Source organism: Thamnophis sirtalis, unplaced genomic scaffold (assembly GCF_051295495.1).
Source record: "Thamnophis sirtalis isolate CommonGarterSnake01/CBP01778 unplaced genomic scaffold, rThaSir2_p1.2 scaffold_3, whole genome shotgun sequence".
Classification (NCBI taxonomy): Eukaryota; Metazoa; Chordata; class Lepidosauria; order Squamata; family Natricidae; genus Thamnophis; species Thamnophis sirtalis.
The window spans coordinates 246,851-271,748 of record NW_028261383.1 but is presented as its reverse complement, the minus strand read 5'-3'; the positions used below and the strand labels follow the sequence as shown (position 1 = coordinate 271,748).

Sequence of the window (24,898 nt, the reverse complement as noted above, 5' to 3'; positions counted from 1 at the left end):
TCCAGCTCTATTCTGATTCCTATCTACAACCACATGCTCCATGAATTTGGAAACCCATCTCAAACGAAGACCAATTTTGCCTTGCTTTTGGTTCTTTAATGCAGCGTTTCTCAGCCTTGGAAATTTTTAACATGCTGGCTGTGGAATTCTGGGAGCTGAAGCCCCATACATGTTAAAGCTGCTTAGATGTTGATGAAAGAAATGTCCTTCTGGGTTCGGCTCCAAGTGGGGAAAAAGACACTGGAGAAATGGAGGCTGCTTGGAAAGATGGTTTATTGGTGGACATGACCACATGGCTTGAATCCTGAACAGAAAGAGTGATCACATGCTTCAATGTTGGTGGAGAAGAAGAGAAGGGCTGAGGGAGAGGCTTACTAGGTTTTTTTATAACCTGTTCAGTTCCACCTTTCTGTTTCCTGTTCCTGTGTAAGAAATGTATTCTGATTGGTTGTCAGACTCCCATGGGGCCATGCAGGGGTAACTCTCTAGGCTGTGTTTTGAATCCAGGTTTGGTCGAGTTCTCAGATGCCATGTGGTCAGTTGAGTAAAGGGCCAATATTATCATGGTTTAATCCCATCCCCCCTGGAGCTGCAGTGGAGGTCTTTATTATGTAAAGGGACTAGCTTGGCCTTCTTAATGGCCCATTGACAAAGTGGGGATGAGCAGGAAGCTACAGGGAGCTATTCTGTCTTTTAAAACATGTTTCTTCCTTTTCACATCCAGAGAAATATTCTGCCTTTTCAATATTTCCTAGGATATTTCATTTTTCTGGGAAAGGGCTGGGTGATAACTTCCTACAGTGTGTAGAGAGGTGCTTTTATTCATTATTAAGACAAGTTCTATTTTTCTCTCTCTCTAAAGAAGATCTCCAAGATCCCCTCCAGCTGTTATGTCTCATGTAACAGGATGTGAAAAATCCAGGAGAAAGGCAATGGCAATACCATTTCAGTTGTTTTTTTTTAAAGAAAACATGCTTCTTGACTGATCTTGAGAAGCTTAAGCACAGTTGGGTTACTTGGACAGGAGACCATTAAGAAAAATATTCAAGCCGTCAACTGTAACAGTGTTTCTCCATCAACTTTAGCAAGTTCAAACGGTATGGACTTCAACTCCCAGAATTCCCAACTCTCAGAAACTAGCTGGAGAATTCTGGAGATTGAAGTCCGCACAACATAAAAAGTTGCCAAGGTTGGGGAACATTGGCCTAGAGATGTTGAAAACTGTGTACCAGGTGAGAAGCCTGCTCTTCCATAATGCCCCCTGGAAACAGTGCAGAGGTGGCCACGAGGGCACCAAAACTTCAGTCGGTCTCAACTATTTGGTGTGGTTTTTGCATGATCGACCTGATGCGTGGTTCTCCAGCTCCTGCCTATTTGCATTGAAGCCACTCATCAATGCTCACAAATGCTTTCCGTAGGTAGGTAGGCAATTATGGTTCCTTTGCGACCTATGGACCTCAACTCCCAGAATTCCTGAGCCAGCCGTAGTTGTCCCACTCCCGTCATAGAGATTAAAAAAAAATAGCGGTTCAATGTAGACCCTCACTTCCGGCTCTCCTATGACTAGATTTCTATCTACAGAAAAAGGTGCAAACCGGATGTCTCGGTGCCCAGGCGTTATTTCGAGCAGGATCTCGGAATATGACCCTCTCCCATCGATCCTGGCTGCTACCCACCTTGGTAGGGGCTGATAGGATCGGAGTCCAACCACTCTCTATTTTTGAGTTTCATTTGTCTCCATTGCTTTAGCATTCTCAACTCCCTGGGTTTATTTACCTAGATAGTGCAGGGTCACCGCTTTAGTGCTCGATTAAAACAAACAAAACAGCGCTGACCGCGGTACTATCTTTAGTTGAAAACGAATTGATTGCAAACGAGTTTCCTTTCCACCGTTTAATCCGAAGAGCGGTTTTCCAGACCCGCCCTCCAGGGTATTTGAGAAATGAAACGTCATGAATTTATGTAATCCCAGAGATTTAAATTGCAAAAAAAAAAGAGGGCGCCTTTCGGGTCCGAAGAAGCCCGGACTCAGCGCGCGCTCAATTCGTCGATCCTTGATTCGGAGGCGGATCGAAAGGCTTAGCGAAAGCGGTGGGTAGAGCGGGCGGAACCACTTCAGACCCGCCGGGGTGTGTGTCGCCGCTTTTATCCCAAGCTCTTGCAACTTACTCTTTCACCCCTTAGAAAGCCAGCACGGCTGTTTAAGCTCTTTAAAATCTCCCCGCAGCGTGTCTGGGCTACCGCAGGGCCAGCCAGATTTTTTTTTAAAAAAAGTACCCCCCCTCTTTCCTCGAAGTGGAACAAGCTATGTCACCATCTTCGCCCCTCCCCTCCTCCGAGCGGAGCAAACCATGTCACCATCTTCGCGGGGGGGAAGGCTTTTAGACGGAGAGAAGAGAGGAAATCGCGGGTTTGGATCGGCTTTTGGCCTTTCGGGATAAACCAAAAAATCCGGACCCGGGGGGGGGCGGGAGATCGTATCCTTTTTGAACGGAAGGATCTTCTTCCTGGGTTGCATTATTTTTTAACCCGCGATCGTGTGAACGCGCCCTCTTGCGTGTCGCCCGCTTGCAAAGAAAGGGAAGAAAGGAGGCGGCAGGGCGAAAAAGGAGAAGCGGTGAGTTTGCTTGGAAAGAAAAGCCGGAGGGCCGAGGGTCGGAAGGCGAAGGCGGCGGCGCGTTGCCCAGGCGCGCACGGAGCCCGGGGCTGGTTGACAACGCGCATCTCCGGGCGGGGAGGAAACACGCGTCTCTCTCTCCTCTCTCTCTCTCAACCGTAGACTTATGCAAAAGGCTAGAAGGGAGAGCACCCATTGTCTGAAGCGGGGAACGCTTTGCAATTGCGCGGGGAGCCATCTTGGTTCGTTTCCTCCCTCCCCCTCCTTGCTTTTTATTTATTTATATTTATTTATTTACTTTCTTCCCCCCTCGGGCGCGGAAATGCAAACTCTCAGCCACGGGGGGGGGAAATAGGGGGGGAACGACCCCAATATAATTTGGCCCTAACTGGGGATGGGATAATAAGCCCCCCAGCCCATCCAACTGGGGCGCGTGGGTGGAGTGATATATATTTATTTGCCCTGCGGATGGTCTTATTATTATTAAATATGTATATTTATGTAGATATAAAAAATCCGGACGACACGTGCGTCGCAGCAAACCGATGCGCGCGTTACTCTCCTCCTCTCCCCCCTCCCTTCCCACGTTTTGTAGCGCCGAATTGTCGCAGGTCCGAGGTTCGAATGGATGGACTCGCGGGGCTTCAATCCCGACGCCGCTTTGTATAAATGGGAGATTGGCTAAACTTCCTAGAAAGGAGAAATATTTGCAGAATTCTCGGGGTTGACATGAAAGGGGGGAGGGGGGGGTCCTTGGTGCTTCTCTGAGCTTGCTTGTTTTCTTGCAAACGTCTCACAACCCACACTAGGTAACGTCATCAGGGCTGCTAGGCAAGTGGGGTTTGCTTGTCAGTTTATATTCTGGGGATTTGCCCAATGAGGGAGTACTTGGTGCTTCCCTGAGCTTGTTTTCTTGCAAACGTCTCACAATCCACACTAGGTAATGTCATCAGGGCTGCTAGGCAAGTGGAGTTTGCTTGTCAGTTTATATTCTGGGGACTTGCCCAAAGAGGGAGTCCCTGAGCTTGTTTTGTTGCAAACATCTCACAATTCACACTAGGTAATGTCATCAGGGCTGCTAGGCAAGTGGAGTTTGCTTGTCAGTTTATATTCTGGGGACTTGCCCAATCTGGGTGAGTCTTAGAGATTCTTTGGTTGGGTTGTTTTTGCTGTTGGCTTCTTTCTTGGCAGTTTCTTGTCCAGGGGACGTTTATGCCACCCACCCACCCACAGATAGGCAAGTCCCCAGAATATAAACTGACAGCAAACCCCGCTCCTTACTAGCACTGAAGTTGCCACTGGAGATTCTCAGTCATCCCGAGTCCCAAAGCTGCTTTTTTCCCCCCAAGAGGCAACTGGTCTTTCTGGTTTTTCTTTGGAGACGTTTCATTTCTCATGCAAGAAGCTTGTTCGGCTCTGAAGAAGGAGCTGAAGAAGCTTCTTGGATGAGAACTGAAACATCTTCAGAGGAAAAAAACAAACAGAAAGTCCAGCTTCCTCTTGAAAAAGTCCAGCTTCCTCTTGAAAAAAAAAATTCACCTTTGGGATAGCACTGATGTAATTACCTAATGTGGTCACGAAACATCTGCAAGAAAACAAGCCAGCTCAGAGAGCACCAAGGACCCCCTCACTGGCTAAATTAGGCCGTCTTAAGGCTTTTTTATTGTTCTTGTTGCTGCTGCTACGATAAATTAGCTGGGCACAAGATTTCAACTCATTTTAAATGATTTTTTTTCCTCCCCCCATGTACATATATATCCATCCGAACTAAACTGTGTTGTTTCTCTGTGTCGTATCGTAGATATGTGGGTATATGCATAATTGTGTACGGATGGATGTATATTTATTTTGTCATGTTCATATGTAGTGTATACTGGAGGTGGTGACCCTTTGAGATGCTGTATGTAACACATTTCATTTTAATGTATGCTGATTCCTGTACACTTAAGCTGACAATAAAGTAAGGCTAAGGGTTATCTTACTGGACTTAATTTGGCTGGGGGATCTGCATGCATTTGGCATTCTTAAGGACTCTGGGGTATTTTCTACAATGACCCTATGCTTTGGCCCATGGCTTAATACAGAGAGAAGGCCAAGAAAACACGAGGGAGTTTCGCCTGCCCATTTGCTTTTTATTGTTGGGAAAGTTGATTGTTGAAAAAGATCATGTGAGAAGGCCGGAATGTGGCTTGCTTGTTGGAGCCTGGGGAATCCAGCCATGGCATCCTGAAACCGGGTTTCACATGAGTGCCAGGAGTAATTCTGTGCAGCGACCTCTTTGTTTTTCCCAGTTCTCTGAGCTTTTTGCCTGTTGGTGGATGGCTTTTGTTGTTTATTGCTTGGAAACTCAAGCTGTGTCAAATCGACTATTGTGATGGTCCGGAAAGGAACCCCAGATTGTGTGTTTGTGTGGAGGGAGGGTTGTGTGTTTGTGTGGAGGGAGGGAGGGAGGGAGGGAGGGAGGGGAGAGAGAGGGGGGGAGGGAATTGGGAGCGGAGAGGAAAATTAATTGCAACAATTAGGCGGAAGTTTTCTTGTCCCTTTTTCCAGTGATGGCTCGCTGACACCTTTCAATACTACAAAAAGAAAAGTTAGCGTCCCTTTCACAGATCAGATGATTGTGAATTTCTATTAAGTGAACAATTGGGTGGGGGGGAGAGCCCTCTATTGGGAAAAAAAAGCTGATGGTTTTTCAATAGTTTCCCGTTCCCCATCGGAGCAGGGGAAGGTTTAATATGACGCACATCTGTGACATGGTTACACAAGAGGTGTTTGTGTGTGCGTGGTGCAGCCACTTCCAAGTCTAATTTGAAATGTGAGCGTTTAAGGTATCCTTCTAGGATTTTTACATCTATGGCTTCAATGGCATGGCTTTTATTTCTTAGGACTCCTTTATAGTGTGTATTTTCGCTTGTGAACTTGATCAATTCCGACTCATTGGGTCAAGGTTACTTGGCTAAATAAAAATTCAGATTTCCCCAGAGGAAGGTTATATTTCTCTATACTGTGACCTCAGCTGATTGCAGTGGAAGAAGCAGCTTGATTCAACTTTTTGCCTAAGAAAACAGACCTCTCTCACAAATAACATATATATAAACCGGTTCACTTGTTTTTTTTCTTTACTCCAACTTTTGCTCCACCAGCCCAATTGTATCTAACTATAAAATTTCATGGACCAAAACAAAACATAAAATTTTACAAGGCTGCCAGGCGAGGCGAGGAAGGGATATACAGTAGATTGTCTTTTTCAAAAACAAAACTGTTCTTACCCAGCAAGCCATGCTTGGCTTCAAACAGTCGCATTTTGGTTTATTTGGAAAACAGAGCCATTGTTCTAATAGCTGATGTGACTTGGGTTACCCTGTTAAGTCATTGCCGACTGTTGGAAGAAATATCCACCTGGTTCAGTTCCCAATGGGGAGAAAGACACTGGAAACAAGGAGGTTGATTGGAAAGATGATGGACAGGGCCACATGGGTTTGAGGTCCTGGACAGCTGACCACCTGGTTTGATGAGTACATGGATTTTTATATAGTTTGTTCCACATCGTTTTGTCATTTGGAGGTTTTGTTTTGTGTATTTTGTGATTTGATTTTAATTAGTCTTAATTATCAATGAGTTGGGTTTTTTTAATCTTGTTTAAGAAACATAATTAATCCTAGATGCTGGCTTCCTTGGGGTTTTAATACTGTCTTGAATGGATAACCAAATCTGCATTTCTAAAAGTCGGGCCCTTAGTTTCTACTTGGGATAGAGACCGGAGTTTCTGTCTTGAAGAAACATGTTTCTCCTTTAGGGAGAATGTAGCATTCTGTCTTTTTAATATTTCCTTTAAAAATTTCATTCTTCTAAGAGGGGTGGGTGCTAACTTTCTACAGTACTTTATTTCTGAGGATATTATATGGTTTTAAGAATACAGAAGCTGTGTTTTCGCTCACCTCATTGAAAATAAGAGTGTTGTGTAAATCCAGGAAGTCCTTAAAATAATCAGTGAATATAAAGTACATTACTGTGCTCTCGGGCCAAGGGATTTGTTTATTATATTTAATTTTGTGTCTTATTTTTTCTTCTAGTTTTCTTTGGGCTTTTCCCCCCCAGATTTCTCTGTTTCTCTGTTGTTGTTAGTTGCGAAGTTGTGTCTGACCCATCGTGACCCCATGGACAATGTTCCTCCAGGCCTTCCTGTCCTCTACCATCCCCTGGAGTCCATTTAAGCTCACGCCTACTGCTTCAGTGACTCCATCCAGCCGCCTCATTCTCTGTCGTCCCTTTCTTCTTTTGCCCTCCATCTTTCCCAGCATTAGGCTCTTCTCCAGGGAGTTCTTCCTTCTCATTAAATGGCCAAAGTATTTGAGTCTCATCTTCAGGATCTGATTTCCTTCTAAAGAGCAGCCGGGGTGGATCTCCTCTAGGACTGACCGGTTTGATCACCTTGCAGTCCAATCTTGGAGCCCAGGAAAATAAAATATGTCACCACCTCCATTTCTTCCCCATCGGTTTGCCAGGAATTGAGAGAACCAGATGCCACGATCCACCACTTAAAGTTAATTGGTGACTGACTTCAAAAAAGCTATTTATGATCTATCCTCACAGTTACGACTGTTGCACCCTCTTCTTGGTCACACGATCGTAATTTGGGTGCCTGGCAGTTGACTCCCATTTATGACGGATTGCCACTATCCCACAGTTATGTGACTGGTTTGCAACAATTTTTTTGCTCTTTTCCAGCAGATTTTTTTTTTAAAAATGCCCAGTTGGATATGTTGGATTTACTGAACAATCATGTGGCTTGCTTAACAACCATGTGATTGGCTTAGCGCTGGAGCAACCTGTTTTATGACCATGATAAAAATAACCGTAGAATCAGGTCAGGTCATGTGGTACCTTTGAACGCAACAACTTATTGATTGAAATTCTGGGCTCTGTGTTCAGATGTCAAGGATTACCTGCACAGATAGTCCTCAATTTATGATGGCAACCAAGGCCAATATTTATGTTGCTCAGTGAGAAATTTGTGAGCTTTCCGCATTTTACAACTTTTACTGTCGCACTTGTGAAGTGAACCACTGCAGTTGTTACCTTAGTAATGTGGCTGTTAAGTGAATCTGGTTTCCCCATTGACTTTGCTTGTCAGAAGGTCGTAAAGCGGGATCGCATGTTCCCACTGCAACAGTCATAAACATGAGTCAGCTGTCAAGCATCTGAATGTAAATCACATGACCATGGGGATGCTGAAACGGTCGTAAGTTTGAAAAACAGTCGTAACTCACTTTTTTCAGTGCTGTTGTAACTTTACAATATAATACAATACAATAGCAGAGTTGGAAGGGACCTTGGAGGTCTTCTAGTCCAACCCCCTGCCTAGGCAGGAAACCCTATACCATTTCAGACAGATGGCTATCCAACATCTTCTTAAAGACTTGCAGTGTTGGGGCATTCACATCTTCTGGAGGCAAGCTGTTCCACTGATTAATTGTTCTAACTGTCAGGAAATTTCTCCTTCTAAGTTGCGTCTCTCCTTGATTAGTTTCCACCCATTGCTTCTTGTCAGGTGCCTTGGAGAAAAGTTTGACTCCCTCTTCTTTGTGGCAACCCCTGAGATACTGGAACACTGCTATCATGTCTCCCCTAGTCCTTCTTTCTATTAAACTAGACATACCCAGTTCCTGCAACTGTTCTTCATATGTTTTAGTCTCCAGTCCCCTAATCGTCTTTGTTGCTCTTCTCTGCACTCTTTCTAGAGTCTCCACATCTTTTCTACATCGTGGTGACCAAAACTGAATGCAGTATTCCAAGTGTGTCCTTCCCAAGGCATTACTTTTGAAGCATTACAAGAAGCAATGGGTGGTAACTAATCAAGGAGAGAAGCAACTTAGAACTGAGGAGAAATTTCCTGACAGTTAGAACAATTAAACAGTGGAACAGAAGTTCCCTCCAGAAGTTGTGAATTCTCCAACACTGGAAGTTTTTAAGAAGATGTTGGATAGCCATTTGTCTGAAACGGTGTAGGGTTTCCTGCCTAGGCAGGGGGTTGGACTAGAAGACCTCCAAGGTCCCTTCCACCTCTGCTATTGTATTCTATTGAATGGTCACTAAGTGAACTGTCGTATGTTCACTTATTATCTGTATTGCCTTTCTAGGAACCTGAATTGGAATCGAGCTCTGATCCACAACACTGTATTTCATCTTTTCTAGTGCAGGGGTCGGCAACCTTAAACACTCAAAGAGCCACCAAGGCCCTAACCGGAAGCCCACCGTTCAATTCTGGAGCTGACCAGAAATCCAGTTTTCCTACCATAGAGTCTCCTCCTGGCATGCCCTCATTCCCCCCCCCCCCCAAACCGGAAGCTCCTCTCAAAATTGTGCTGCCAACTAGTGACGGAGCCACAGCAGAGGGTTGAAAGAGCTGCATGCATCTCCAGAGCCGCAGGTTGCTGACCCCTGCTCTAGATAATCTTACATTTCTTCAACTTCCAACGTTGGGCTGAACAAGGGATTGCAATAAATGGACTCTTGAGGTCTCTTCTAATTTTGCAATCCTCAGCCTGCCTGAAAATAAGCGGAATAGAAATCAGGAATCCTTTACCTGCAATTATCCATCAGGGATGACAATGAAAGTGGGGATGGAATTGTGTTAACCTTTGTTTATCTCTTCTAGGTATTGCGGGGAAATCTTCTTCCTCTTGTTGGTTCAGTTGGCGATGTCTAAGACACAAAGAGATGAACTGTCAAAGTCCTAGAGTGGCAGCAGCTGGTCGCCTTAAATACACTTTTGTGCTGGGCTGATCCCCAAGTTTGATGTGGGTGAGCTTTGTTGAGAAACTAACATGCTACCCAGAAGAGCTGTTTTGGGGGGAGATTTCCAGTTTTTTCATTTGTAATTTCAAAGCATCCAGCTGCTGGATTTAACACAGGATAGCAACAGAAAACCGTCAGATTTGGCTCGATCCCACAAGGGATTCCAGGACAAACATGGCAGGTTGCTGCTCGGTAGCCAACTGCAAAAACCGCCGGTGGCATGGATCCCGTGTCACCTTTCACAGGTAAGTGAGCGAGCTTGAATCTCCCTTCACCCCATTAGTGTCACCATTTTATTCCACATCTGCATATGCTGGCAGTGGGAGGGGGATGGATGTAAACGGGGAGCAGTAAAGATGCAGCAGGAGCGGGCCCCGTTTTGTGGCCACTCTAGCCTCCTGTCTCTGTGTCTGGAGGCCAGCATGGAGAATAACCCTAATCTGGATTTAGATAAAATATACCATTGTGATTTTGGTAAGCGAAGCAAGGATAACCCATTATCAAATTGTCAGTGAGAATAGAAAAGGCTGTGTTTGAACTGGATAGCGGTAGTCCTTGACTTATGACCACAGTTGAGCCCAAAATTTATGTTGCTAAGTGAGACATTTGTAAAGTGAGCTTTACAACTTCTCTTGCCAAATTTGTTAAATGAATCACTGCAGTTGTTAAGTTAGTAAAACGGTGGTTAAGTGAATCCTGCTTCCCCCATTGACTTTGCTTGTCAGAAGGTCGCAAAAGGGGAACACATGACCTCCCCCTCCAGGACACTGCAACCGTCATACATGTGAGTCAGTTGTCAAGCATCCGAATGTAAATCACGTAACCGTGGGGATGGTGCCGCCATCCTAAATGTGAAACAAAACGGTCATGTCAATTTTTTCCAGTGCCATTGTAAATTCGAACGGACACTAAATGAACTGTTGTAAGTCGAGGACTCCCTGTAATGGGGAGGTGATGGTTGATTGACTGATTTGATTTGATTTCTATAGCCACCCATTTCAACAAGCAACTTTAATTTCATTGTTAATTTCATTGTTCCTTTCTACGTGCCCTACCATGAAAATTTCCTTTCTTCTCTTTCAATTTTAATGAAACCCTCTAAATTGTTTGGCTCGGCTTCATTTTTGCACAGAAGAGTGAAAAGCGATTAGAGGTTGGTCCTCTGAGATTATCTGGAAACTTCCATTTTGCCCCTCCAGATGTTCTGACCTAGGCTTCCCGAGAAAGCATAAACCACAAACGTAGTCCCAAAAAACCTCTTTTATTTAGACTGCTGTGAGTTATGATCATTCACAGCCCGTAATGATTCACAAACATTCTGTGAAGATTCCGACAGATGTCTGCTCAAGTTGACAGTCTTTCAGGGTAATGTTGATAAGCACCCATCTTTATCTCCTTTGAAATGCTGCCAGAGACCTAATTGCCAATTAGTTTTGCAAGGTCAAACAGGACTTTTCAGAGCTTGAACCGACTAGATGAACTAATTGCTTCCTGCAAAAGCTCACATCTGTTTGCTCCTCTTTTATCGGTTAGGGCTCTGGTTAACATTGGCTATGTGGTAACCTTTAGGGGAGAAATCTGTATCATTGAAAAGGAGGATACCAGGGTTACTGCTACTTTAGAAAACGTTTTGAATGTTATACCGGATGGCTAACACAGCTTATCATAATGTTAAACCCCATGACGAATGCATACATTCGAAGCCCCAGCATGGGTACACAAGTGAGACTGAAAGGGCAGAAAAGAGCTCAACCGTTATTTTTCGTAGGTTACGAGGCCAACCATAGATCGTTTAGATTTTGGGAGAAAGGCACAACTAAGGTTCACTGTAGCGCGAGTGCTAAGTTCATGGAACACGTAGGGTGGAATAAATTAGAACCAACTGATGATGTAATTATCGACACCCAAGTAGTCCCTAGTGATGAAATAGTAAAACCAGATTCGAGTTACCTAATCATCTCCAAGCCTTACTCCCAAGTCACCCTTACTTTCTTAATTGTTCTTGCCTTCTGGCAGCTGTGCGCATTTGTTTTGCTTCTAAACACAGTTTTTCAATTGTTGCTGCAGGTTTCCTTTTACAAAGGAGAGGCAGTTAAACAAGTGGATCAAAAACATTGGTCGTCCGAATTTCGCTCCCTCTTATGATGACGTCGTGTGTTCGGAACATTTCAGAAAGACGGATTTTTGGGGAAGGATAGCTTCTGGGAGAAGGAATTTAAAGCCAGGAGCCGTCCCAACTATCTTTAATACCTCTGGCCGTCCAAAAAGATTAAACACTACCAAGGTATTTTGCTTTTTTCCCCCCTGCTGAAGTTTATTGTTTCTTTTTAACCATCTTAGATAGAAAAACCAAGGCCTGGTCAGTTCCTTCTTTTGGCATTTACCCATCTTCATTTCTGGTCCTGATATTTCATTGGAATCAAATGTATAATTATTTAGAAAGTCAGAATAACTAAAGTCTATTGGAATTGAGAGACAATAGAGATGTCACCCCACAAGTCCTGTGAAAATAAGAATGTTGTAAGAAAAGACGCCGGTTGAATATTGTAAAATAACTTCAAATCCTGGAAATTAATATAGGCACCGTATTTTTCGGAGTAGAAGACGCACCAGAGTAGAAGATGAAACCAAGATTTTGAAGAGGCAAATTTTAAAAAAAGTTTTGGCACTCTGCAGACCTCCCCAAAACGCCCCGTTTTTTGCTAAAATGGCCCGTTTTTTGTCACAAACAGGGCATGCATAGCCTTTAGGAGGCTTTAGGAAAAACAGCCAGTTTTTCGCTCATTTTTGACCTCCCAAGCACCCAGGAGCACTCTATAAGCCTCCTAAAGGCTATGCACATCCATTTTTGCAAAGGGGGCAGGGTTTCAGGAGGCCAAAAATGCTGTATTCAGTGTATAAGACGCACCCAGATTTTCACCCTCTTTTTTGAGGGAAAAGGGTGCTCCGAAAAATACGGTAGTTCTCGATTTACGCCCATAATTGAGCCCCAACCTTCCAAGCAAGACAGTTGCTAAGTGATTTCTCCCCCCACCTCTCATTTTATGACCTTTCTTGCCACAATTGCCAAGTGAATCACTGCAGTTGTCAAGTTAGTAACCTGGTTGTTAAGTGAATCTGGCTTCCTCATTGACTTTGCTTGTCAGAAGGTCGTAAAAGCTGATCGCGTGACCCCCGAGACACTGCCACCGTCATAAAGATGGATCAGCTGTCAAACCATGTGACCGTGGGGATGCTGCGATGGTTGTAAATGTGAAAAACCGTCATAGGTCACTTTTTTCAGTGCCATTGTAAGTTCAAACAGTCACTAAACAAACAGCTGTAAGTCGACCTGTTCAAATAATTCTCAGGCGAAAAATACCCATTGTATAAAAAGAGCCGAGGTGGCGCAGTGGTTAGAGTGCAGTACTGCAGGCCACTTCAGCTGACTGCTATCTACAGTTCAGCGGTTCAAATCTCACCGGCTCAAGGTTGACTCAGCCTTCCATCCTTCCGAGGTGGGTGAAATGAGGACCCAGACTGGGGGGGGGCAATATGCTGACTCTGTAAACCGCTTAGAGAGGGCTGAAAGCCCTATGAAGAGGTATATAAGTCTAACTGCTATTATTGCTATTGCTAATGGGTTTGCTTAATGGCCATACTCTTCACTTAATGACCACTGCAAAAAAAGAGGCATAAAGTCAGGTTGCTCACATGACAACCTGCTTAACAACCAGCATAATCTTAATTCTGGGTTCAATTATAACTGTAATTGAACATGGAAATGGTGTCATTCTGCTTATTAAGCAGGTCCTTCAGGGGTGGGGCTGCTACAGGTTCGCCTGGGTTCAGGAGAAACCTGTAGCTAACGTTATGACCGGTTCGGAGAACCTCCAAATTCCATCCCTGGCTGGCCCCGTCCATCCCTCCCCTCCCAGGAGTCTCCATGCGGTCCATTTTGGATGCAGGGCCCATGCAGAGGCTCCGGGAAGGAGGAAAACAGACCTCCTGGAACTTCCGGAAGGCCAGAAATGGGCCCGTTTCCAGCCTCTGGAGCCCAGGGGAGGCAGTTTTCCCTTCCCAGGGGCTCGAAAAAAGCCTCTGGAGCCTGGGGAAGGGGAAAATCCTTCCCCCTCCTGCTGTGATGCAGGTGGCCAAATGGGCCACGTCCGCCATTGCCACGCCCACCCAGCAACCAGGCTGAGAACCCGTTGCTGAAACTTTTGAAGCCCACCCCTGAGGTCATTGTGTTGAGGACCAGAAGAATTTAGCAGGTCATATGTTGAGGACTAACAGCATTAACGAGGTGATAAGCCGAGGACTAGCAGCATTTCTCCGCTTTGCCTAACAAAATGCCTCCCCCCCCCCCTCCGGCTGTCCTTTGCAGAGGGCTCAAAAGGAAAGCACACAAGAGAGGAAGCCTCTCGCCCGACGGAATCGCCCCGATCCTGAGCCGAGTGCTCCTCCGGAGGTGGGTGAGGGCGATGCCGACGTCTCGTCCTCCAAGAACGACCTGGTCATCCTAGAACATTCTTACTCTACTCCGGCAAGTCCAAGTAAAGCAAGCAAGTGAATTTCATGACATTTGTTTATTAAATGGAGGGAACCACCTTAAAAGATCCTGAGCATGAACAGAGTGCCTATGGAGAGTCTCAATCCTCCAGGTCACGGGTGTCCCGAAGGTGCTTTTTCAAAAGGCAACCGGACCGCCTTGTTTGTCTTTGAAGACCTTCCACTTTCACTATTCAGGTGACCCCCCCGAGGGCACAGATAAACCCCCATGTGACCTCAGTGATTCTCAGGAAGAGTGCCAAGGACCAGACAAATCTATGTAATAGAAACCCCTCCATCCTCCACCGTTCAGGTTCCCAAAAGGCAGGAAAGACTCCAAGCGCAAACTATGTTTGTTAATTCTTCATCCCTAAACCCAGCAGCCCCAAACATCTGCAGAACTGAAGAAGCTTCCTGGTTGAGAAGCTAAACCTGGTGCACCAGTTGCGTCCCTACCTGAACCGGGAGGCTCTCACAACTCGTGCCCTTGTGACCTCTAGGCTGGAGTACTGCAATGTGCTCTACATGGGACTGCCCTTGAAGAGTATTCGGCGACTTCAGCTGGTCCAGAATGCAGCCGCACGAGCGATCGTGGGTGCACCTCGTTTCACCCACGTAACACCTATCCTCCACGAGCTGCACTGGCTGCCTGTTGATCTCCGGGTGCGCTTCAAGGTGCTTGTTGTCACCTTCAAAGCCCTTCATGGTATTGGATCTGGATACTTGAGAGACCGCCTACTGCCAATTACCTCCACTAGGCCAATAAGATCCCATAGATTAGGCCTCCTCCGAATTCCATCAGCCGGTCAATGTCGACTGGCAACTACCCGGAGGAGAGCCTTCTCGGTGGCTGCTCCGACCCTATGGAACGAACTCCCCTAGGAGATTCGTACCCTCACCACCCTCCAGACCTTCCGCATAGCCCTTAAAACCTGGCTGTCCCGACAAGCCTGGGGCTGAGATTTCAACCCCACCCGAATAGTATGACTGTTGCGTTTTTTAACGATGTATTGTTTTTATGTGTGTATTTTGTCTTGTACTTCCCTCCCCCCTGGATTGTGAGTCGCCCTGAGTCCCCTCAGGGAAAAGGGCATATAAATAAAGTAAAATCCTAAATCCTAATCCTAAACGTCTTCAAGGATAAACAAAGTCCGGTTGCCTTTTGAAAAAGCACCTTTGGGACATGAGCGGGGTGTATGTGGGGGGGGGGGCATGATAATAGTGATTAGTAGAGGGGGGAGTGGAGAGAATAGGGTGGGGAATTGGCCAGTTTATTCCACAGAAAACTCTTGTTGAATTAATTACTACTTTACTAATTAAATGGACTGGATTACTGGATTACTGTAACACGCTCTACATGGGGCTGCCCTTGAAGAGTGTTCGAAGACTCCAGCTAGTCCAGAATGCAGCCGTGCGAGCGATCGTGGGTGCACCCAGGTACACCCACGCTACACCTATCCTCCGCGAGCTGCACTGGCTTCCCATTGGTCTCCGGACACGCTTCAAGGTGCTAGTCGTTACTTATAAAGCCCTACATGGCATCGGACCTGGGTACCTGAGAGACCGCCTCCTGTCAATTACCTCCCATAGACCGATCAGATCGCACAGACTAAGCCTCCTCCGGATCCCATCTGCCAGCCAATGTCGGCTGGCGACTCCCCGGGGGAGAGCCTTCTCTGTTGCAGCTCCAGCCCTCTGGAACGAGCTCCCCATCGAGATCCGGACCCTTACTACTCTCCCGGCCTTCCGCAAAGCCACGAAGACCTGGCTGTTCCGGCAGGCTGGGGGGCTGTTGAAATAGTCAGCCCCACGGGAACTATGAATGTTGTGTATTTTAAATTGTTGTTTGTCCATTTGTCTATTTATCCCCTTCCTTTGTTTATTGTAAGCCGCCCGGAGTCCTTCGGGAGTGGGCGGCATACAAGACCAATAAATTCAATTCAATTCAATTACTTTAATTAACTTGGAGTTCCTCGGAGATTGGCAACTCGGAGAGGGTGCAACTGGGATGTGCAAATTATGTCTGTAATGACACTACACGAACGACCAGAAGAGCATCCTTTGCAATGCACTCTACGCAAGGCAATCTTCAGATCCCACCCAAAGGCTGCAACTGCTCCATAATACGGTGGCCGAGACAGTGATGGGCAGTATTTCTCAACCTCAGCCACCTTAACATGTATGGACTTCAACTCCCAGAATTCCCCCTTCCTCATGTTCTAAACCAGTGGCCCAAAACCTTCCATGGAGAAAGGTTTTTCCACGGACCGGAGAGGTGTAGTTTTGGTGCCTCCTTCATACCACCATACCACAGATGGGGCTTTGCTTGTTTGCATGGCCCGGTTACTGGTATGCTGCAGCCCGGTGCCGGCCCACAGATCGGGGGTTGGGAATCCCTGTTAGAAACGGTTGCACCACAAATCCGCGAAGCCCTTATCCGCGGAGACATAAGCGCAAAGACTAATTCGCGCCGTTCAAAGCGCTAAGGAAAAACGCGACCCTACCGCGATGACATAATCGCGGAGGGCAAATCCGCGCATTCCCAAGCACTCAGTACCCTAAACCTAACCCTAACCCTAACCTAAACCTAAACCTAACCCTAAAACAAACCCCTAAACCTAATCCTAACCCTTACCTTAATTTAAATCCGCTTTCTGCTGCCGCGCTGTTTTAAAGCGCCCTTCTGTCGCCCGCGCTGTTGTCGTGGCGGTAATGATGCGCAGTGATGACGTCGCGGCTTTAGCGACGCGATTTTATCACCGCTATTTTGACGAGCGCGGTTTTGTCATGCCACGGTTAGAAACCATGACTTGTTCTGACTCTGTAAGGAAAGAGTCAGTTTGCAGGCAGGCAGGCAGGGCTCAGATTGAATGAAATAAATATCCTGCTGGGGATATTTGCAACCTACAATTGGTTGTTACGGAAAACAAAAATGGCACACCATTTTGGATAGAACTTTCCCTCTGAATTCCGACATGCTAGTCCCAAAGGTACTTTTGTCAAGAGGCAACTTGACTTCCTGGTTTTTCTTTGAAGACGCTTAGCTACTCACCCAAGAAGCTTCTTCAGCTCTGACAGGGTAGCGGGGAATGGAAGGATTTATGACCAGCTGTCTACAGGGAATATAAATTCTTCCATTCCCCGCTACCCTGTCAGAGCTGAAGAAGTTTCTTGGGTGAGTAGCTAAGCGTCTTCAGAAGAAAAAAAAACCAGAAACTCCAGTTGTCTCTTGAAAAAGCATTTTTGGGACCACCGTGACCTGGATGACTGAGATTCTCCATAGACGTTCCGACGTGCTACTTTTCTTCATTCAGAGAAAACAATTATTCTATGTTTTAGTGCAGAGAAGCATTCCAGCTCTTTGATGTGCCTCAGATCATACGAGATAGCCATTTGTTCTGGTAAACTATTTCACAGATTAAGCAATATTGATGTGCAGTACAGCCTGTTTAGGCAGATTTCTAGGATCCTAACCCTAACCTCCCCCAAAGCACTAAAACTCACCCACTCTTCTGGGATGACGCATCTGAAGTAAACCCGCTCTGCCCAAAAAGCCTGGAGAAGCAGAAATGATCAGAGACAAGCAGTTCCCCAAGTAAAATAGAATAGGAACAGGAATGGGAAAAGGAAATAGATTAGAATTAGAATTAGAATATAGAAAAGAAAAGAATACAGAATAGAATAGAAATAGAATGGAATAGAATTAGAATAGAATATAGAATAGAAAAGAATATAGAATAGAATTAGAATAGAATAGAATATAGAAAAGAATATAGAATAGAAATAGAATGGAATAGAGTAGAATTAGAATAGAATATAGAATAGAAAAGAATAGAGAATTGGATAGAATTAGAATAGAATATAGAATAGAAAAGAATACAGAATAGAATAGAAATAGAATGGAATAGAGTAGAATTAGAATAGAATATAGAATAGAAAAAAATACAGAATAGGATAGAAATAGAATGGAATAGAATAGAATTAGAATAGAATGTAGAATAGAAAAAATACAGAATAGGATAGAAATAGAATAGAATATAGAATAGAAAAAAATACAGAATAGAATAAAATATAGAAAAGAAAAAAATACAGAATATAATAGACTATAGAATAGAATTATAATAGAAAAGAATACAGAATAGAATATAGAAAAGAAAAGAATACAGAATAGAATAGACTAGAAATAGAATGGAATAGAATAGAATAGAATAGAATATAGAATAGAAATAGAATGGAATAGAATAGAATTTGAATTAGAGTAGAATATAGAAAAGAAAAGAATACAGAATAGAATAGAATATAGAATGGAATAAGAATAGAATATAGAATGGAAAAGAATACAGAATAGAAAAGAATATAGAATAGAAATGGAATAGAATTAGAATTAGAATAGAATATAGAATAGAAAAGAATACAGAATAGAAATGGAATGGAATAGAATTAGAATAGAATAGAAATAGAATGGAATAGATTAGAATTAGAATAGAATACAGAATAGAAAAGAATATAGAATAGAATAGAATATAGAATAGAATTAGAAAATAATACAGAATAGAATTAGAATAGAAAATAATACAATATAGAAAATAGAATAGAATTAGATTAGAAATGTATACAGAATAGAATTAGAATAGAATTAGAATAGAAAAGAATACAGAATAGAAAATAGAATAAAATAAAATAGAATACAGAATTGGAAGGGACCCTGGAGGTCTTCTAGTCCAACCCCCTGCTCTGTCATGATGTGCTCTATAGGTGATCCTTGCACCTTGGATTGCACCCAGAGGCTGTTCAGTAAATGGCACAGCTGAGGAAGCAGTAACGATGCCTGGGCATAATGAGAAGCAGCGATTACTTCCCACATTGCTGCATTTTGAACCTGCTGTAGCTTCTCGATAGTCTTCAAGGGCAGCCCCACCTAGAGGGCATTGCCGTAGTCCCACCCTGAGGCAACCAGGGCATGAGTTACTTTCTGAAGGGCCTCCCAGTCAAGGAAAATGCGCAACTCACATATGCAAGGGACCTAAGCAAAGTGGTTTGCTGTTAGCCTGGAGGAGAAACGGAGTGTAGCTTGAACTAAAGACCTCAATGTCATTTGTCCACTTCAGTTGCTTCTGCCCTGGAGCTCCGGGTGGCCCCTCCTGGAGACCAAACCCCCACAGAACCCCAGGGGAGGAAGAGCCTCCGCCTCAGCCTCCGCCAGGCTCGGAACAAAAGGGAGCTCATGGAAGAGACGAGACAAAACGCTTCCGAGGAGCCGGTAGTCCACTCTGACGTCCATCGCCAGCATTTCCGAGACTTCTGCTACCAGGAGCTGGAAGGCCCCCGCCATGCTTGCTGCCGGCTGTGGGATCTCTGCCATCAGTGGCTGAAGCCTGGAAAACATACCAAGTTGCAGATGCTGGAATTGGTCATCCTGGAGCAGTTCCAGGCCATCCTGCCCCAGAAGGTGCAGGAGTATGTCCAGGAACGGGAGCCATCCAATTGCGAACAGGCCGTAAACCTGGCCGAGGAGTTCATAACGAGCCAGCAAAGAGAAGAGGTGGGCACATATTAGATTTTTTTTACAACCCCCGGTATGCCCAAATATGGGAGGAAGATCACTACTTCCATTCTCTGTCCTTCGGCTCGTCACAAGAGACCATCCAGACAGAAACCCAATATTTTTACTGTTGCCTTTTTGTTACATTTTGTTGTATTTGTGCTGATAAATAAATAAAGGGAGACTAGTATAGATCTATTTCAAGCTATTTAGCTCTCATCAGCTAGCCATACCCTTACTGGGATTTGAACCTGGGCTATATTACATACTAGGCGGACTTCTTAGCCATTAGGCCACAGGCTCTTATCCGTTATCAGCGAAGCCAGGGTGAAAGGTATCTATTATATATATAGGATGTAGCCTAACTTTCATTCTGGAAATATTTGGCAAATGCAAACGATTAAAAGCCATAAACTTGTCATTTGTTTTCGAATTCCGGCTTTCTGAATTTAGAGGGCGAACTTTGAATGTGGGGAGATGTATTTTCCGATTGATCCATCAGGCCAAGGTGTATTTATTCTCTAAAAAGCAGTATGTGGCTGCCAATATTAAAGGCACAACTCTGGGTAGTGCATAACCAGCTTACAGGAAGAACAACATAAAAACAGTTAGGAGCCCGTAGCCAAATATTTAAAAGAATGAAAACCGAGGCACCATCTCACAAAGTTCACAAAGCAGATGCACATTAAATGGGGCCCGTCACATCCTTGCTGTGATGCCTCATGAAAAGGCGTTGAAAGGCGGCAACTGTTCTATATGCAGGTAGTCCTTGACTTGTGACCACGATTGAGCCCAACATTTCTGTTGCTAAGCAAGACGGTGCCCTGTTGTATGACCTTCCTTGCCACATTTGTGAACCCCTGCAGTTATTAAGTTAGCAACATGGTTGTTAAGGGAATCTGTCTGTCTTGTTGATTCTTTTTTTTTTGCAATTTTATTTTTATTTTTAAACATAAAAAAAAAACATAAAGAAAATTCTCATCCATTACATACAGCATGTCGTTTGGTTACAAGTGTTTCTGCATCCATATTCTCAATTACATTTACAATCACAGATTTTCTAATATAACTAAATACCTCACTTTCATTGTACAACGTATATTCAGTTACGATTAATATTTCTTTCTTTTCAACGAACTTAATTCCCTTACATTCTTGATTGTCTGTTTAATAACAATATACCCTTATGTACAGGGCGGGGCATAACCTTTTCCTAGGGGGTCACAGCAACACTTGTAATAACAACACAAATAATTCATACACCATTCGAAAGCCCATCAAAAACTGAGTTTATTGACACGATTTAATAGTCAGTATGACCACCATTAGCCCTTCGAACAGCATTCAAACGAGGTGGATAAGAACACAACAAATCTTCAAACAGTTCCGTTCGATTTTCCAGATTTTTCAACACAGTTTCCAAATTCATTCTCAAAGTTTCAACCGAAACAAATTTAACATTTAATAGCTCATTCAATTCAGTTTTTTATGGGCTTTAAAATGAGGTGTCGCGGAAGTTGTAAACTGCTGTCGATCTTGCTGTGACCCCCTAGGAAAAGGTTATGCCCCGCCCTGGAAAATCTGGAAAATCGAACGGAACTGTTTGAAGATTTGTTGTGTTCTTATCCACCTCGTTTGAATGCTGTTCGAAGGGCTAATGGTGGTCATACTGACTATTAAATCGTGTCAATAAACTCAGTTTTTGATGGGCTTTCGAATGGTGTATGAATTATTTGTGTTGTTATTACAAGTGTTGCTGTGACCCCCTAGGAAAAGGTTATGCCCCGCCCTGTAATCGCTTATCTCATTCTGAATATTTTTACAGTATAAAAGAATTTACCAACTGTTTATATTTATATATCACTATTTTCAATTATGTATAATCCCACCAATCATCCATTGAGTATGCTTATGTTCATTATTGTCCTTGTACATAATACATTCAAACAAAAATGTTCTTTCTTGTTGATTCTGAGTTAACGCAGGAAGAACATTCTTTTGTTGTACCTTTTCAATGATGGTTCTAATTAGTTAGGTGTCCATTTCAAGTTCTTGGAAATAATAGAACCTAGAAAATTGGAGGTCTCTACTATTGATAATGTGTTGACTAATATTGTAAGAGATAGTAGAACAGGAGGGCTTCTCCTAAAATTGATTACCATTGTTAGGTAAGCTCCACATTTGGAGGGCAAGTACGTTCAGAGAAGCGTTGTGAGAGTTGTGTTGGAGAACACACAAACCAGCATACAGAGACACTGCAGTTTAAATAGGCTTTTACTTTCGTGGAAATAGAGGTATCAGAGTCCAAGTCATACATGGATAAGACAGTCAGTCATCAACGTCTTTCAGTTAAGGGATAATCCAAATAACATAGTCCACAATCATACAAACAGTCTGGTACTCAAAGTTTGCTAGCAGTTGCAAAACTTACAATAGCTCATGGCACTTTCTAACAGCCAGCTTCCAAAAAACACTCAGATCAGATCAGCCCAGCATCTAATGAACAGAGAACTAACAGTTATTCTGGCTCCCTCTTATGGTCGATTGAGGAAAACCATCAACCAATCACATTTTACAGTACGATTTAAAGAAACAGGTACAGCATTGCTATATGATTTATATATTGCCAACGCAACCGTTAGATTATATTCCTAACAACCATCTCTGCAATTTTAAGAGTGTTCAGCTCCACATTGTTCCAGCTGCACCACAGGGCCAGTGTTTGTAATGTGTGGGATGATGCTTATTTACATACAGGCAGTCCTTGACTTACAACAGTTTGTTTAGTGACCAAAGTTACAGCGGCACTGAAAAATGTGACTCATGGCCATTTTTCAGAGTTATGACCCTTTGCAGTGTCCCCATAATCATGTGATCAAAACTGAGATGTTTGGCAACCGTTTCATATTTATGACCGTTGCTGTGTCCCAAGGTCACGTGATCCCCCTTTAGCGACCTTCTGACAAGCAAAGTCAATGGGGAAGCCAGATTTAATTCACAACTGCGTTACTAACTTAACACAGTGATTCACTTAACAACTTGGGCAAGAAAGGTCGTAAAATGGGGCAAAAACAAACATCTCACTTAACCACATAGATTTTGGGCTCAATTGTGGTCGTAAGCCGAGAACTATCTGTATGCAATTTGTATGCCGCCAATCTCAGGCAAAGGCAGCTCCTGGGACCTTCAGAGGACAATGGAAGAATTTTGGATACTAGCATCAAAAATTATTCACTAAAAGTTGGGGCCTTTAAGTAGGATCTGGATTGACATTTCTGGGGAAGGTGGCTTGAGTAAGGAGCCAGACTGGATGTCCTCTAGCACCCTTCTTGGTTCTGTAATTATAACAACAGTTGGAAGATTGTTTAAAGAGATAACAGAGCAGATAAACAAGGGTGACCCCCTCTTTGAGTGCTGTTAATCCCGCTAACAAGTTTTTCCCTGCTCCCTTTTGTCTTTCAGAAGAGGGCAGCCAATGTCTCCAAAACGAAGAGGAGGACCCCTTCACACGCAAGACGTAGATGGGGATGCAGGAAGATCACCAAGAAGGAGGATGGCATCGTGCAGGGTGAGAATGTCTTATGCCCCCATTTTGGCTCAGGTAGTCCCTGATTTACAACTGTATAACGACACAGAATTTCTATTCTGAGTCATGGCAGTTGTAAGTTGAAGCTGAAAAATGGTCTTTGTTAGGTAAGCTCCCCATTGGGAGAGCGAGTATGTTCAGCGAAGCGTTATGAGAGTTGTGTTGGAGAACACACAAGCCAGCATACAGAGACACTGCAGTTTAAATAGGCTTTTACTTTCGTGAAAATAGAGGCATCAGAGTCCATCAAAAAGTCCAAGTCATACACGGATAAGACAGTCAGTCATCAATGTCTTTCAGTTAAGACAGTGGTTCCCAAACTTGGCAACTTTAAGACTTGTGGACTTCAACTCCCAGAGTTCTCCAGCCAGAAGAGCTAGCTGGAGAATTCTGGGAGTTGAAGTCCACAAGTCTTAAAAGTTGCCAAGTTTGGGAACCACTGAGTTAAGATAATCCAAATAACATAGTCCAATATCATATAATCAGTTCAGTACTCAAAGTTTGCTAGCAGTTGCAAAACTTACAATAGCTCACGGCACTCAGATCAGATCAACCCAGCATTTAACGAACAGAGAGAGAACTAACAGTCATCCTGGCTCCCTCTTATGGTTGATTGAGGAAACAGCACCCAATCACATTTACAGCACGATTTAAAGAAACAGGTACAACATTGTTATGGTACAGGTACAACATGATTTATATATTGCCAACCCAACCGTTAGAATTATATTCCTAACAGCCTTGACTGAAGGCCCTGCTTCCTTTCTTGTCTTTGGGTGAGACTAGATGGAGGCGTGTCAGAGAGCCAGGATCAGGCCAGCCCTCAGAGGATCGGAGCCAATGGAGGTGACGGTGGGGAGGAGCAAGAAAACCCTGAGAATCCAGAAGGAAATGAAGCCATCCTGGAGGAACTGACAGGTAGCGGATAAAAGAGAGTTGTGGCCGTGGGAGGGGTGGAGTTCCTAGTTTGGTCGTTTGTTTGTTTGGGTTAAAGGAAAATATTTTAGAACGGCGTTTCTCAATATACTTAAAGAGTAAGAAAAGAAGGGAACATGCAATACAGATTTAGCAAGTATAAAAAAATGACGTTAGAAATTTACAGGATATTAAATGAAAGAAGGAAAAGCCTGCAAGTATTCTTACAAATCGTAGTAGAGCTAAGATAACAGTTGAAGCACATTAAAAATTCAATTCAATTCAATTTATTAAATTTATATGCCGCCCTTTTCCCCCGAAGGGGACTCAGGGCGGCGCACAACTCGAACCGGGGAGGGGAATACAGACAAAAAGATTTAAAAGCAACAAGATAACAATATATAATTTAAAAACTCACAACAGTCATACCATTCGAGACGGGGGCAACAGCTCTTTAGCCCCAGGCCTGTCGGAACAACCAGGTTTTGAGGGCTTTGCGGAAGGCCTGGAGGGTGGTGAGGGTTCGAATCTCCATGGGGAGTTCGTTCCAGAGGGTCGGAGCAGCCACAGAGAAGGCTCTCCTCCGGGTAGTTGCCAGTCGACACTGGCCGGCGGATGGGATTCGGAGGATGCCTAATCTGTGGGATCTAATCGGTCTAGTGGAGGTAATTGGCAGCAGGCGGTCTCTCAAGTAATAGTCAAAAAAATGACTATTACAATTGAATCAGAGCCGGGCAAAAACTGCAACATAATACTATTTCTAGCAACCGTGAATCAGTCTGTTCTCAATTTTAGGGACAATCAGACAAACTGTTGTTTTAAACCAGTGTTGTCAAACTTGTGACCCAACGGCTGGATGCGTCACGCACTGGCCACGCCCAAGCCCGGTTTAGCGAAGGGGAAATAAGTC

At 44.0% G+C, this 24,898-nt stretch overlaps 1 protein-coding gene across 2 annotated transcripts in view; it reads left to right on the top strand.

The window, feature by feature from the left end:
• The first annotated feature begins 2,392 nt into the window (after positions 1-2,392).
• Positions 2,393-24,898, top strand: part of LOC106551989 (uncharacterized) — a 38,915-nt gene continuing 16,409 nt past the window's right edge. The window contains exons 1-7 of one of the 2 annotated variants that reach the window (XM_087711159.1): positions 2,393-2,617; positions 9,276-9,660; positions 11,483-11,699; positions 13,782-13,959; positions 19,054-19,487; positions 22,950-23,055; positions 23,860-23,991. In XM_087711159.1, the coding sequence (XP_087567285.1) occupies positions 9,590-9,660; positions 11,483-11,699; positions 13,782-13,959; positions 19,054-19,487; positions 22,950-23,055; positions 23,860-23,991 (1,138 nt within the window). In that variant the 5' untranslated portion in view covers positions 2,393-2,617; positions 9,276-9,589. Of the gene's footprint in view, positions 2,618-8,975; positions 9,661-11,482; positions 11,700-13,781; positions 13,960-19,053; positions 19,488-22,949; positions 23,056-23,859; positions 23,992-24,898 lie in introns of those variants that run through there. The other variant, XM_087711160.1, reaches the window with a different exon arrangement.